Consider the following 15,982-nt stretch of genomic DNA (forward strand, 5'->3'; position numbering starts at 1 on the left):
TGTACAATATGTATATATATACTTACATATACAGTATAATGACTGCTGCAGTTGCGCAAGGTTAGGCTTTTATGGTTTATTACTCTGCAGGTTACCGATAAACAAATACTATCGGGTTATGCAGACAAGTTAAAGATAAAATTTTTCAATAATGTCTATTATGTAGCTACTTTTAATAATACTGGAGAAATAGTGCTCTTGGTTTTTACATATAATATACTTTAATTTTGTATTATCGCGACAGCTCTATGTAATAAATAAAACAATCCAGTATCCTTCCATATGGATCAATAAAATTTCAGCAAGATTCTATATAGATCAACTATGGCAGAATGTGCCACATTAAATTAACTCTATTTTAAAGCAAGTCAAGCCTTTGTCTGCACTTAAATATTTGATTTCGATGTGCCATATTAATTAAAAAAATATATAATTGTATTTGTTGACTTTGTGTGCCTAAGCGTTGTGCTTAAATGATCTATATATCGTGTTACTGAATTTCGCAAGTCTGGCATACCTACCGTCATTTTGTGTTTCTTGCCTACGTTTGCTTGCATAAGGCAAAAGTGTATAAGTCTTTTTTAACATGTAGTAACTGGCGCCTTATGAAACACCGTATGATATTTCATATTTTGAAATCCTTCACAAAATAAGGAAAGCAAGCTACTAAACAAGCAAACTAGGATTCCTAGATTATGATATTATAATACATTTAGGAATACGCGTACAGTAAACCGCCGCATCTAACCCGTCGATACGGTTTGATAGTATCCAAGTTGACAGATCAAGCAATTCTATCGAAAATATGCGTACAACTTGGCAATGGTCGCTCTTCAAGTCATGTTACGGCGTTAATCCTTAATATTTATAAAATAAATTAATGGTTGCCGTTATGCTATAACAATTTTCTTGAATAATCATAGCTTCGCATAGTGAAGGATGCTGAAATACGGCGTCTTATTTGAAATATACTCGTATAATTCACCCGGTGACGTTTACACTGCATTCGCAGCCAAAGCAGATATCTCTGATAATTTTTCCACAACCTTGTAAAATGAGAGAAGGAATAAAGAAAATATATTTTTTGTTATCGATGGAACACTATTGGATAATAATATTAGTAAATTATGTATACCTCGTTTATTTCAGGTCGATCATTAGGATTGACAACCAATAAGAATTTGATCAAATTTAACAGATGATCAGAGTAGCTATGGTAAAACATTGGATAGATATTTTTTATACGTTTATCTTGAGTCATTGCATATTTCATTGAATATATGACGTCGAAAAAGCCACGAAAAATTGTGAAATTGATCAAATACCTCGGATTGGGAGGAATTTCATATTTTCCGGACACTATGGCAAGCGATAGGCTACCACCTCTTTCGTTAACTTGAAATTCAAACGGTGATTGCAAAAAGGCCATAGAGTATAGTAAACAACCTAGAGACTATGATGAGCAAAATTCAAATGAGGTGCATCTTTTACAGTTCAAGAGACTGCAGAAGATGAGCAAAGATTACGTCAGCGCCTACTAACCCACACATCTATTTTCTCATCTATTCCACATACATCGCTGGATATATTGAATAGCTCGGGTGCTCTGTAAGCTATGGTGCACTTTTGAGCGGCTGTGTCCTACAATACGGGTATAGTCAATGTTAACATTTTCATTAGAAGGATACCTCTGACCCTATGGTTTTCACTGCGTCTGATAAAAATACCTCCATCTTCATGGCGTCCATATGAGTCTTAATTTCAATTCGAGCTGCCTCCATAGAGCCAAAGTCCATTAGCATAGGATTGTCATTTTCATCAATTAATATATTACCAGGTTTAATGTCTCTGTGTGCATAAGGTATAGCTCTTGATTTGTGTAAATGTTGAACAGCAAGGCAGACATCATAGAATATACGAAATATATAATCTTCGCTGAAGTAACTTTTGGTGGTCGAGGCCTTGTTAATTATATCATAAAGGTTACCTCCCTACACCAGCAATACATCGGTACAAAAAAATGCGGATTTAAAGATTGACTCTTCAACGTATACTCTATCAAAATGAATACTTTATCATGTCATAACACATGAATGCTAGATGATTATGGAACAACTTACCGTCAATAATGGTAGAAGCATTAATATTTCAACAGGCTTTCCCACAGACATTGGTCTTATAACCGATGAATCAATAATGCTAATTAAATTGGGATGATTAAACATCTTGTAGAAATCGATTTCTTTCGACGCAGCACGTTCTGCGCATTTATCATGGCATTTGATCCTCTTCAGGGCAAATTTTTGACCAGTTTCGACATCAACAGCCAAATCGACAAAACTGTAGCCTCTGTTCAAGAACAATTATAATTTAATCGGCCATGAATGGAAACTTGTATTATAAACAAGACAGTGGTTGTAGACCTATCGATAGCAATTGCAGTTCAACCTAAACCTTATGATAAATACACTTTACTGCGATATAATCTCATTTACTTCAGTTTATCAAGTACATTCTAAGTTATAAGAAGTCATCGATTGAATTGAGCTATCCTTTGAGCAGTGACTAAGTAGCATCCGATGTTATAAAGTGGCAGCGGCAACGTATATTGAGTCATTCGATCAATTTCAAATCGAAGACTAAGCTTGAAAATCATACACAGGAAACGATAGTAATTAACCTACATCGCCATGTCAAATTGTAGCGTTATTTTCTGCTAATTATCACTTCGACATGAACACTAGCTAGTCATGAATTTGCATCGTACTACTTGTATAAACACGTAGATATGCAATATTCTGCCGTCAAGTATGTCGATGAAAGATGGGTGATAACGGCCCATCTGGTATCCGACATGATTGAATTACAATGGATTATTTCAAGTTTTCTTATATAAGAAACAACAAAATTGATGCAATTACCCTTCTCCTATACGATTTTTGACCCTGACAAGGTGGTTGTTCACTTGCAGTCGCCCAGTAGTTTGATAGCATCCCATGATAGCTCATTCCGAAGGTGGTGGTAGAAATGAAAATTGCCAAGATTTCACTTGAGTCGGAGACGAAGAAAGTGACACGATAGCCAGCCCAGGGAAACTGCTGTTACACTGACAAACTGTGCGTCCGGTCCGGTACAGTGACTACCGTCCGTAGGATACCAGTTGAGACTAGTTGGGACTAGTTGCGACAGCCTTTCACCTACAGTACAGTACTGTAGAGTTGAAGCTTTTCACCTTACGGTGATACAGTACTGTACTGTACTGTACTGTACTGTATATCTCGACTTGAGACCGTTCCAGTACTACTGTACTGTACAGTACCTGTATACTGTACTGTACTGTACTGTACAGTAATTAAAGGATCTTTTAGGTCCGAATATAGGCAATTCACTGGCCTCAACACTCAGTCAACAGTCGTGTACTCAGTCCTGCTCCAGTCCAAAGTACTGTATTGTAAATGAAAAGCTTTGTATTGTAGGGAGACTACGGACATTGACTGGACTTATGACACGGATCGACTGAGTGCCTGGACCCTCCGATTAGCCCACATAGGGAACGCAGCCTGAACTATTTTACTCATCGTTTCTAATACGGAACAAGGCATCGAATAATTCTAACTAGCTTTTGACTTGATAGACTGAGTTGTTAGGGATACTATACTGATCATAGAGCGCGTCAGACAACCATCCAAGTACCATGGTGATAGACAGATGCATGCTGAGACTTTTGCAATGGACCTGGAATGATTGGCAATGGTAGCTTCCATACCTGGCTAGAAATGAAATGGTCACTTTCTCTACCTTCAAGCTTGCCACTGTTTTAATAAGAAATACTCAAAGAGCTGTTCGACTCGATGTCAAGCTATTCGATCAACATGTTCAACAGTTAATGAGATTATTTGAGCTACAACAATTCGACGTAGCTGTTCTTCTAATTGGACAAGCCAAAATGGCTGAAATAAATACACGATTTAATCCTGATGCAAAAGGTGCCACAGATATTTTATCATTCCCATTTCATGAAGTAAGTCGTCCAATTTGGATAGAAGAGATTCAATTCAGTGACGGTTGTGCTGTGTTGAAAAATCAAACCATTACTTTTGTAAACATGCTATTGCATTTACTACTCGGTTTACACAGTCTCTTGCATTCCTAAAATACGCTCATTTTCTGGTCCTTGCTAGCGTACAGTATGCAGCGCCTATTTGTTGGAATGATTTATTCTACAGCCTAAGTGGAGAGTAATGGAGGATAAAATTTCTAGTCAACAGTCTCCTTCAGTAAATCACAATCTCGATTCTTTGTCTCTATTGTACAGCCATGATAGACAATCTTTGCACAAGTAGTACTGAACTTGCATTAGGTTTTCGTAATGCTTAGCATTAAACGGATGTAGCTAGGCCATAAGTAGCATAATCGTGAAAATGTTACAACCTATAGTGCAATGATTACATCAATGTGTTGATGCAAATTGACGCATTAACGATCTGCAATGGCCTCCTCATAATACAAGTCATTGCTATGATAGAACTGTACCAAGACGTTTATTGTCGTAAATTATAATTTTATCCTTAATAGAATCTACGAGCTAGTCTTTCTTCGAAGTCAATATTACCTTGGGAGTGTGATTTAGGTGATATTTTCATTTGTCCAAAAATGATTTGTCAAAGATTTGATAAAAGTATACTGCAGGAACAGTTACCGGTAAGTTGGAAATTAAACGATATCATCATGATTTCATCACGATTTTAATTTAAGCCAGCACTATAAACAACTCAAAACGGGACGAGTCTTGCAGGATCCGTTCATTCATATTGTAATTAGAAAATTTCCTGTCAATCGCTGGAGTATTAGTCTCGATAAAATAATGTTGAAATGTTCATTAACTTACTATAAATTCATGACATTATGCAAAAATATACTTTCCTGCAGCAGTCAGTAATCTAGATTTGTAACAGTGAAGAAGTTGCTTACTTGCTGAATTACAGCGGTAATCTATAAGTCAAGCACGCCTTACTGTAATAGTTTAATTTCAGGGATTAATATTTTCATTACTCTCTTTATCCACGTAAATCACGCCAATAAAAACAGATAAGAATGCAATATTGTACAAGCACTACAGTTGCTAAACATACTTTCCATCGACTTAATAACGCAAGACATAAATATATACGTGTACATGAGTTTCACGACGATAACTAGAGGCTAAACCATCATACAGTATATATATTATGCTTTTTATTAATAGTTTTATTTGTAGACCTGCATAGGAAATAGCATACACATATAGATACACTGTACAGTATATGGTTGTTAAAATATTTATCAATTTAAAGTTTCGAGTAGATTTTTACCAACAATTCGTTGATTAATTATATGATAGGTTTACGTTACTCATGGGATATGTCACTTGCTAGGCTATATACATGATGACGAAAAATCACAAATTGAGGTACAATTATTAAATTTCCATCTTGTATTTTCTAGTCGTTAGCACTTAAATAGAATACTTGTATGGCAATTGGAAAGATAAATGATAAGCCTGAATTTAATGTAGGCAATGGTTATCAAACTATGAATTAATACACTATGATGTATTATGTTTGACTACAATCAATAATATCATGATTTTGCACTCGTTTGTAATGTGGCTTTGTTACAATTAATAGATGCATATTAAAGAAAGGGATATCTTGGAGAAGTTTAACCGTGCTAATGGATATTATTGTCTTCCTTTAACACCGCCTTCAAATAAATGAGAGCTAACAAGCATACTGAAACGAAAACGACTTCAATAAAGTATAACTATTAAATTGACATATATAAGGAAGTGAAAATCTGTAATATACTACTGCATCTAGTGTATGACTAACAATGTTTATTCACATGGTTGCTGTGCGGTGTTTAGAAGTGTTTTAACACTATTCCGATATTGTCCGTTCATTCGCGAGATTATATCAATGCCACTAATTTTAAATATTGACCATGTATGATAACTTTATTAGTAGGTTCATCCAATATTGTACTAAGTAATATGTAGAATTACTCCGGTTGCTGGTCTAAAAATGTTTTTCAAATAACATCTTTTTACAAAAAATGCTTGTGAAAAAATACTTGCAATACTTGGCTTCTTTATGTATGTGTATTGTTCAAGAGTTGTATTAGAGCGTGGTGGTAAGACATTTTATACTTTACTTTTGTTGTAATATAATAACCCTACCATTGAAAATTATTTTATTGCCCTATTTTCTATCTTTTTTAATTTCATATTGTTTTCATTATGACTGCTATTACGTAGCAATAAAAAAACATCCTGGAATAATAGCATCTTTATCAATTACAAAATGTAGCAGTAATTATATCTTAGTAAACACTAACTGGCAGTCAAATATGGAAACAACCACAATTGCAAGATTAATTTTATTTTTAATATCAAAATAAGAGAACTTTATTTAGTTTTTGTATATAAAGGTTGGTTTTGCAATAACTTAGCAGTAGAAATAATACACAGTTACTTCCACTTGTCACATAGAAATTATATAGCAGGATAAAGACTAGCACAATGAATAATAGGTACAATACTATTAAAAGAGTCTTGTACAGTTGGGTTTAAAGACAAATTGCTAATGTCTGACCTTTTAAGTTATCTAGAAAGACTTTAATAACGTCAAGAGCAAAAAAAAAAGATTACTTATAAATCGACTAGAACTTTACATCTATTAATGTATTATTATTATGATTATGCGACAAAATTCTCTCTCATGCAGTCAAATCATCAACAATTTTTCTGTTTATATTCATACGAGTAACTTATACACATCGATATGAATAAATCACAGTCTAGTTAAAAAGTTACACGTAATAAAAGTTGGCTTCAAGTTAATTCTATATCGTCATATTGTTATTTAACAGCAAGCCCTGCAGTGATTCAATCAGTTGCATGCATAATTTGATCTTATGATTTACTTCATGATTTTTATGACAATGAGTTAATTATTGTCAACGTCAACGACGTTGTTTTGAAATTCGCCTTCAACGTTACCTTTAGGGCTGTAATATGCGACAACAACGGTTTTACTATTCTTTTTCGACACTCCAATTCCAATTTCTTTGCTACCAGACCAAATCATTTGCGTGAATTTGGCAGCTTTGCTTTTGTAGCCAGGGAGTGTAAAGTCGTACTCTTCCTTTTGGTTATAGAAATCGTCAGCTACTTTCTTGCCTGAAATCTCAGGGACAGTTTTCTTAAAGGAAAATATTCCCATACTATCTCCAACATCATTATCTTCATCATTTCGAATAACCTTGCCTTCCTGGGCAATATTATCAGTCCACGTCTTCGCTTTGTCTGCTAAGTCATTACACCAAGATAATGCTGACGATCCATGCATACGACGATATTTGTTATGTGCTTTGAAACAATCTTTTTGTAACTTGTCCAATTCACCATCTAATTTAAAATGAATACGAGAAGGCGATTAGGGAAGTTTAGATTCGAATAAAAAAGAGTAAAAAATGGTCATTTTAATGATATTTCTATTGTAATGAAGAACAGTAAGCATCTATCTAGCTTGAACTATTAACAGATGTGATTTTAAATGAACTAAATTAAGTTACTACAGATTAATGACATAAGTCATACCATCTATCTCATTTCTATCACATTACTACATAGGTGAAAGAAAAAAAGAATGACATCTCGTCAAGGTAGTAACAATTATCGCCATTTACCTGGATCGGCTACTTCTTCGTCAGTTATGCTCTCATCAACAACTTTTACATTCGTTTCAAATTCTCCTTCCTTGTTGCCGCGAGGTGAATACAGTGCTACAATGATCGATTGACCATCAGGGGTACATTGATGTGCGATACCGATCTTTTCTGTAGATGCCCAAACAAGCTGACTAAAGTGTTGAGCACTATTAATAAATCCAGGTAATTCAAAGTTGTAGAGGTCTTTTTCATTGTACCACATTCTCGCTATCATATCTCCTGAAACGCCATCATCATTGCCATCACTTTCAACTAAGTACATGGCTAAGCTTTCACCGTATTCATCTACGGGAGTAGTTTTGATGCTTTCTTCATCAATAAGGTCGTTAGCTTTTTGTTGAGCTTTGGCCGCCAACTCGGTCGACCAAGCTAATGGTTCAGACTTATGTTTGGTACGATACTCATTTATTTCTATCAAGAAATCGTTCTTGAATCCTGTCAATTCGGTATCTAAACAAAATAGATAGCAATTCCCGGAGTTAATTTAAGAGATGATTAAATCCGTATACTAGCGCTACCAGCAGCAACAAGAGTATTGCAATGGATCAATTTTGTATTGTATAATATATATGTATAACTATCAGTATAATACTCAGTTACCAAATAAATAGATCATAAGATTTTGTTAATATTATTATAAAAGTGAAAATGATATAAAAGTATATTATGATTGTGTACTACGTAGTAGAAAGATGATTTTCGCTACCAGCATTATTATTACAACTAGTAAGTCTACAAAAGATATTGTAACTACGCTAATAAATAACAAGCAAAACAGTTAATAAAAATTTCACTAAGCATTCAAATAATATGAAAACGCGTTTTTCACTCCATTAATTTGATCAGCTGTATATCTACCTAAATTTCAGTTTACAGTCAATTAGCCGCAAGCGCGTATCTTAACAATTTATATTATTCAACGTGCCTAAACTTACTATCTATACAGCGCTGTAAATATATTTATTATTTATTTTTTTTCCCCCAATAGCTTACGAAATTACTACAATTGTTTTCGTCATTATTGATGAAGAAATCTTACCTGGTACATTAAGCGTGGCTGCGATAACGCCTGCTTCTGATTGACTATCAGCTTTATCGGCTTCATTAGATACTTCTTGCTCGTTACTTTCTGCAGCTGCAACCGATCCTTTTCCTACAGATTTTACTTCTTCCGCAGCCTCATTACTTTGTTCTTGGGCTGTCTCTTGCGCTGTGTCTTGGGCCGTCTCTAGGGCCGTCTCTTGGGCTGCCTCTTGCGTTGTCTCTTGTGTCGTCTCTGGTGTTGCTTCTTCTTTCACACTAACAGAATCTTGTTTTTCAGAAGTTGCTACAGATTCTTCTGCGGCAGGAGCGTCTGTAGTTGACTTATTATCGGTAGTATCTTCCTTGGCCTGTTCTGTCGGTACTTCGTTGGTTTCTTCTTCCTTTACCTCTTCCTTGACTTCTTCTGCAATAGTCGGTTCTGCTGTTGTTTCTACCGGCTCTTCTTTCTGTTCTTCAGGTGATTGCTGTTGAGTTTCGGCTACCTCTTCTTTTTTCTCTTCAGGAGGAGGAGGAGGTGATTCCGCTTTCTTAACTTCTTCCACCGGTTTAACTTCTTCTTTAGGTGGTTCTTTAACGGGTACTGAATTGGATGCCTGTGGCTTGACTGGCTCTTCAGTTTTTTTCGGTGCCGCTTGTGGCTGGCGCCCTTGTTGAGCAGCCGATACATTGGTCGCTTTGGAATCGCCACAACCCATATTTACCTGTGTATAATCAGACAAGCAAAAACTACATCAGTTAGGGGCCGGTTGATACTGTATGGAAAATATCAACAATGTGATACAGGCTCATCAGGGGAAAGTATACAAAATTAGCTAGACTAAATAGCCGATGACTGATGGACTCCAATATCACTTTGAAATCATTCACTATCAAAATCGAATTTATTTTTCTTTAAATGATAGAATTTATGATGGAAATTTGATATACTGTACGTGTCATGAACAGATTCAAGTCTAACTCAAGTTTCCACAATATCGGTTAGAAAGAAAACGTTTCATGACTTCAAATGAATGCCAGACAAATCATTCTAAACTTCTAGACTTCATTGATTACATAGGGTTACTGTATAATCAATTCTTTTTTTTTTTTAACTGTAATGATCGATTTTGGGGGTATTTCTTTCTTCAAGTCGTTGCTATTTTATTAAAAGTATCTATACTACGAGATAAGTATAGTTGAATATCCATTATCAATTATCACTGACGACTTGCTATCTAAAACTTCGAGATGATCACGTATTTTATTCTACCAATGGATCGATATTGATCCATGTTCATCTACAAGTATAACTCGCTATCAGACTATCTAATGAAGTGGATCAAAAATGGGGAAAAATCCATTAAATACTATCTACCGTTAGTAGAAGTCAATCTCTAGTCAATAAGTATGCTAGTAGCGCATTTTTATCATGCAGGCATCGAGTAAATTACAAATCAGGTTATCACGCTAATGTCGACTGGATGTTGACGATAAAATCCATTCCCTTCAAAAAAGACGGCCTGACTTTTTCATCATCGTTATCATCGGCCCAATAAACAAACTATCGTATCTAATCTAGTTTCAATGTGCATTTTTAGCCTTTTATCCTCCACTTACTGTTATCAATTTTCAAATAGGCCACTAGTAACTTCCAAGATGGAACAAATTGCAATTTAAGCAAAGTCTTTTTCCACTTTTTTTTTTTTCTAGACGTCTTGCTAGTGATGCTTCTTCTTTTTAATATGGAAAAGTAGCTGTGTCACTGATCTAAATTCAATGGTTTCATCAAGTGTTTGTATTCCTATCACTCGGTTGCTATGCTAGCAACAAACAAACTATTGTCTAACTTGGTTGGTCAAGTTTCACGTGATTGACCGACGTTAACAACGCATAGAGTGGTTGGAAAGGGAGGAAAGATGATTTGCATTTTGTCTAAGCCTTGTTACTATACAATAATCTCTTGCTTTTCGCTAAGCATGGAGGCCTATTCGATCCATTTTAAATCAATTATTGACGCATCAGTGAGTCAATGGATATGATCAACAGTAATGACTCCTTCTATAGCCTATTATGATAGCCGTAATTATTATTTTAACTACTTATTGTTATCGTTTTCTTCGATGCCATTGCTCTCCACTTGATACAACAGTTGTAAGCCAATAGTGGGGGTAAGTCTTCTACACTAGGATAGTAGTCAATGGCGATGGCTTAGATTTCGTTGGGGTCTGGCCTATACAAATACAACCTCTTCGATGAGCCCTACCCCTGCGGCAAATAGATGACGAACAGAGTTATTTTTATATCATCGACGTAAAAGGCAAGACAATCACCTCCTCAATTGGATTGCATTCTGTAGACTACTAGGTAGAAAATGACTCTACAGATGAGGCAAACAATCCATTTACAACTTCATAAATTCATCGTAATCAGCGAGAAAATGCGCAATAGAATGGATCACATTCAACGACTTATTTCCTATCTTGACATACAGATAGCAACAGACATTTTTGCGGGAGAATCATGCCGTATAATAACTCATACAGTATAGCGTTCTGTTTTTCAATCAACATAAACAAGGTTGTCTTTTTTTTTTCCATCATTCGTGGATACCGTTTGTCATGAGACAACGATTCTTTCTATAAAAATTGATCAAAACTTGAAAGAACATCAAAAATTAATCCTTTTTCAACCTTGACAATCATTTAATTTTTAAACTGTATAATTTCTCTTCGGAACAGAATGCTCAATCAATTAAAATGGCCGTTATGTTGAAACCATTTTATCCCACGATAGAAATAATCAATACAATCCATAATATATATTGTTGGTCATTGTATATTCCTGAGAATCTACGTCGACGTAGTAATCTCGATTATCTTTGAAGCAGAATGATAAAATACGATGATCCATCATGTAATCATTTGGATAACAACAACGACAAAAGAGTTTCCATGTATCTTTCTGAAACAAATTAATTAAAATTGTAATTAACTGATTAAAGGGCATACTGTAATTAATAATGAGTCATTTCTTCTTCATTATAACACGATATTTCAGTCAGTTAATTCACCGGTCTATTTACCATCACTAAAAAATAGCCAACAATAATTTCCTATCAATCCATCCGCTACTTTTGATTAATTACTCAAAGTAATAAACCTTGATACTACAATATAAGGGCATTCAATAAAATGATGATTTATTATCCATATATGTGACGTATGAATTCATCTTGGAAAGGTCGAAGACATCGATTAGGTTCGATTAGACCACAAAGCTTACACTATAGCAAACTGTGTGAACAATTTCACACCAAAAGGAATTATAAAAATTGACACTCTACTACACCGGATAGACAGAACTCGTATCGCTATTTCGTACGACTTGCTTTTACGTTAGTTGATATTTGCTTCTAATGATACATACTAATACCGTTGATAATTGATCGATTCTATGCAAACTGACACTGATTTGGGTCTAGTAGCAAATAAAATGTCTTATAAGAATGGCTATTGCTTCATGGTTACATTTCCAGCCTTAATCGTAATGTAGCTCCTTCATTTCTATATTAATGATTAATAACTCCATAACTATTAATATTCCAAGTACAACTATCCTAATGCTAATTCACAATCACTGTATACACTTAGGGAATGATATGATGACTAACCTATTAGTTAGCCTACTGCTAATGCATCACTAGGGATCTCCGCCAAATACGTAACTAGGTATCACTATAGCAACGGATAATTTATAGCACCCCCTTAAAAAGTAAATAATAGACAACTTGATTGCTTTGGTAATTTTGCCATACTGAACTACGAATTTTTAAGGTCATCCAAAATAAGTTTACGACAGATTATAAACTTGTAGTAAATAAAAAGCAATCGACAACGGTAAGTTTTTCACAAGACTTCAAGTACTGTACATCGTAGCCTATTGCATTCATTATGATGAATGGCTTAAAGCTATATTAAATTTGTTACTACAAGTAGCTATTTCAATACATTGCCCTGTTCTAATGGATAAATAATAATAAAACATAAAGATCATATCCTATCGAGTTATAGTATTACTAAAAAAAGTTATCATAAATCGATCTAGCACATTTATGACTGCTCGTAATACCATAATCTTCTCGTAGAAACCTGGATACAATTTTAAACACATGCATGTGGATATTGGTCATGTGTAAAAACATTCTTGTCATGGCAGGCCGTTTACGTTATATAAGCAAGTGAAAAGATTATAATCCCTTCATCATGTTGCATTCCCTTCTTAACTACTCATTATTTATCGCATCAGTTCTTCATAACAAATAATAGCGAGAATAGGACATTGCGTATTCTGTGAGTGGAGAGATTATATTGCAAATAAGTTGGCTGGTATGGCCTCACTACATATTCAAAATTACTTACGCTTAGATATTATATGATGTACAGAAATACTTTTGTCGAAAAATATTACAGGGCAGCGTTGCATCTAATTTTATTAAGAGATTTAAATTAGCCGAGAGTACATACTGGCTTCTTCTCTCAGGCGTTAAAAGTTATTACTATTGGAGAAGGCTTATATTTATTATCGGCATGTAACGACAATTCATTATATTCTAACTCAAAAATTAAATCACAACTTTATTTAGAAAGTATTCTATAACAATGTTATGTTAAATACTATACTTATAGGAAGGTTAGTTTGGTATGTAGCTATGAGGACTTTCATCAATGGTTCCGCAAAATACTATATAATCAATTGTAATCTAGTCGACTCGCAATTTATGATTTTCAGTTTTGTTGTCATTAGTCCATAATTAATACAGATTAAGGCTAGAAAAATATAAATGAGAATAAAAGTAAATTCTAGGAGTCACAATGACTAAGCATAGCAACATATTCACTATATTTATTTAAGAAGGTATAACATCAACATGATAATATAACTGGTAACAATTTATCAATCAATTCCTTAGCACCATCATTATTGGTTGTTTTATAACAGTTATTAAATGCAAACAGTAATACAATAATTTCACCATTGATGATTTGATTCATTAAGCTGTAGACAATGCAACCATTAATATTCTACTAACCTAAGCAAGCACCGTGAGTAGTATAACTATTATAGATTATCATTTCGCTCTGAAATTTTTCCTATACTGTATTATACCGGGGTAGGCAATGTATAATGCCGAACTGCAAACCTTAAACTACCAAAACTCATACACAAAATAGTAATATTCTATAAAATTGGTTAATGCTTAATTTGTTATTTCAAGTAATAGCTTTACCGATCTATAGCATACTATTGTACCTAATTCTAGCAATTTGACATCGTAATTGACCTTCTATTAGTCTATAATACCTGAAAGTTAATAATCAAATAACGATTGATTTTAATAATCGAAATTGGGTTTCCTATTGTGTTACTATGGTGACCAATTATTTACTCTATTACAGTAATGCAGATCGATTGCCTGCTAGAAGTTTGTGTCGAAATTGTTAATTATGTCAATTAAGTAATAGTTAACTAGAAGAAAAGGTACCATGTTGCAAATCTATCACTGTTCTTTCAATTACTGTAAAATTGATCCAACTATGATATGTACTGTATAGTCTAATTGATTCTTGATTAGTTACTCATTCTCCATATTCTGCGCTGCATAAACGATATGCTAATAACTCTAATAACCAGTTATACTATATAATTAATAACTTATGTGTACTTTAAGCATATAATGATAACAGGTAAGACGATGATCACTGTTACATCCTACTCAACAAAGTAATCATAGTTTTTGAGCTCATATTTTCATTTCAGTAAATCTCAATAGTAAATTTAGCCGAATCTAAAATGCAATATTCATATCAAGTACAAAAACTAAACAGCAAGAGCTTCAATCCAAGAAATACAATTATCAGCGTTTACTTTTATTTCTTCAGCATGATTTTCTAAAGTTAATTGGCTATTAAGACTTTTGAACTTACCGTACGAAAAAGTGATCTTATTCAGCTAGTTTGCCTAAAAGCTTAACGAGAAATATCGTACAGTTAAGAACTATCGATAATAGCTATGATATTTAGTAAAAATGAAGAGAGTAAATGTCAAATAGTGACCAATCTGCAGGTGAATAAAATCAATGAATAAGGATAATTAAGAAGTTACTATGTGTTACAGTTCGTTTTTAAAATCTGACCTAATAACTCCGCCATTCGGCAATTAGAAGAAACGATATGCGAGTTAATAACAAGATTTATCTAATTTTTGAATAATATTATCTTAAATCTAAGTGCAGGCAAATCCAGTCTAAATCTGATGAGATCATTTTAAATACATAGCAGCGTCTTAGATTCTAAGATTATAAGGAAAATGATAGTAAGATTAGTACCGTAGGAAGGAAGATTAGTTAAAGTTGCGTTGTGAAGAAATTAACAACATAGTCCAACATATTTCTGTTCAAAATAAACCATTGTTGATTATTCATTTTATAACTCTGGTATAATTGCAGCTACTATTGCTATGAACTATTTTACTAATCAACCTGTCTATCAAGCAGTTATCTAGGTAAAGTAGTTTGCTAGTTATGGATTATCAGTCAATACTTACATTATGTAATTAATCACTAATATCAAATCTTATTGAGCATACAATTTAGGATCATTAATGAATACGTACGTATACATACGATACCCTATTTAATTTCTGTTGGCGAAGCTATATTTAAGAACACTTGTTACAATGTTTATAAGTATTCAATAATTCGAGAAATAGAGTTGAGTTCATCTTAAAATTTATTCACTTTCTAGGTAATGATGGATTCCAATATTTCATCTTTGAATACTGCATCGTTATTTACATTTACATTATTAATTATTAACACATGAGTGTCTTGTCGATACATACTTTATGCATTTACATAAACCTGTTTCGTTGATACAGTTATACTGTATGATGTAGCTAATTCTTATCGCTGTGTGCGGTTACATTTTTACAAGATAACATGTACTAATGTACAAATATATAGTAAGGTCACCACATTCGAAATTTATTACAATTACTGCCCATATATATATATTACAAATGACAAATGAATAACTAAAATTTGCATGACAGGCAGTCAATTTACATGGAACTTAAACACTAATGCACGCACGCCATGTAGCATGGTCTAGTAAACATACAATACATATAC

The 15,982-nt window shown here is 33.8% G+C and overlaps 3 protein-coding genes across 3 annotated transcripts; 1 reads left to right on the forward strand and 2 right to left on the reverse strand.

The window, feature by feature from the left end:
- Nucleotides 1-995: 995 nt before the first annotated feature.
- TRIADDRAFT_54919 (uncharacterized protein) lies at nt 996-2,692 on the reverse strand (the record flags this gene model as incomplete). The annotated part of the gene is made up of 7 exons (XM_002111164.1): nt 996-1,046; nt 1,136-1,211; nt 1,326-1,453; nt 1,543-1,641; nt 1,728-1,991; nt 2,121-2,349; nt 2,685-2,692. 7 exons carry the CDS (start codon nt 2,690-2,692, stop codon nt 996-998), a joined length of 855 nt encoding a protein of 284 aa, XP_002111200.1.
- Nucleotides 2,693-3,781: 1,089 nt separating this feature from the next.
- TRIADDRAFT_54920 (uncharacterized protein) lies at nt 3,782-5,756 on the forward strand (the record flags this gene model as incomplete). The annotated part of the gene is made up of 4 exons (XM_002110634.1): nt 3,782-4,021; nt 4,576-4,701; nt 5,381-5,449; nt 5,667-5,756. The coding sequence occupies 4 exons, from the start codon at nt 3,782-3,784 to the stop codon at nt 5,754-5,756; spliced, it is 525 nt and encodes a 174-aa protein (XP_002110670.1).
- Nucleotides 5,757-6,443: 687 nt separating this feature from the next.
- TRIADDRAFT_63799 (uncharacterized protein) lies at nt 6,444-9,509 on the reverse strand (the record flags this gene model as incomplete). Its single annotated transcript, XM_002111165.1, has 3 exons — nt 6,444-7,447; nt 7,729-8,220; nt 8,810-9,509. The coding sequence occupies 3 exons, from the start codon at nt 9,507-9,509 to the stop codon at nt 6,987-6,989; spliced, it is 1,653 nt and encodes a 550-aa protein (XP_002111201.1). The 3' UTR covers nt 6,444-6,986.
- Between the last annotated feature and the right edge of the window lie 6,473 nt (nt 9,510-15,982).

Source organism: Trichoplax adhaerens, genomic scaffold (genome assembly GCF_000150275.1).
Source record: "Trichoplax adhaerens TRIADscaffold_3 genomic scaffold, whole genome shotgun sequence".
Taxonomy (NCBI): Eukaryota; Metazoa; Placozoa; class Uniplacotomia; order Trichoplacea; family Trichoplacidae; genus Trichoplax; species Trichoplax adhaerens.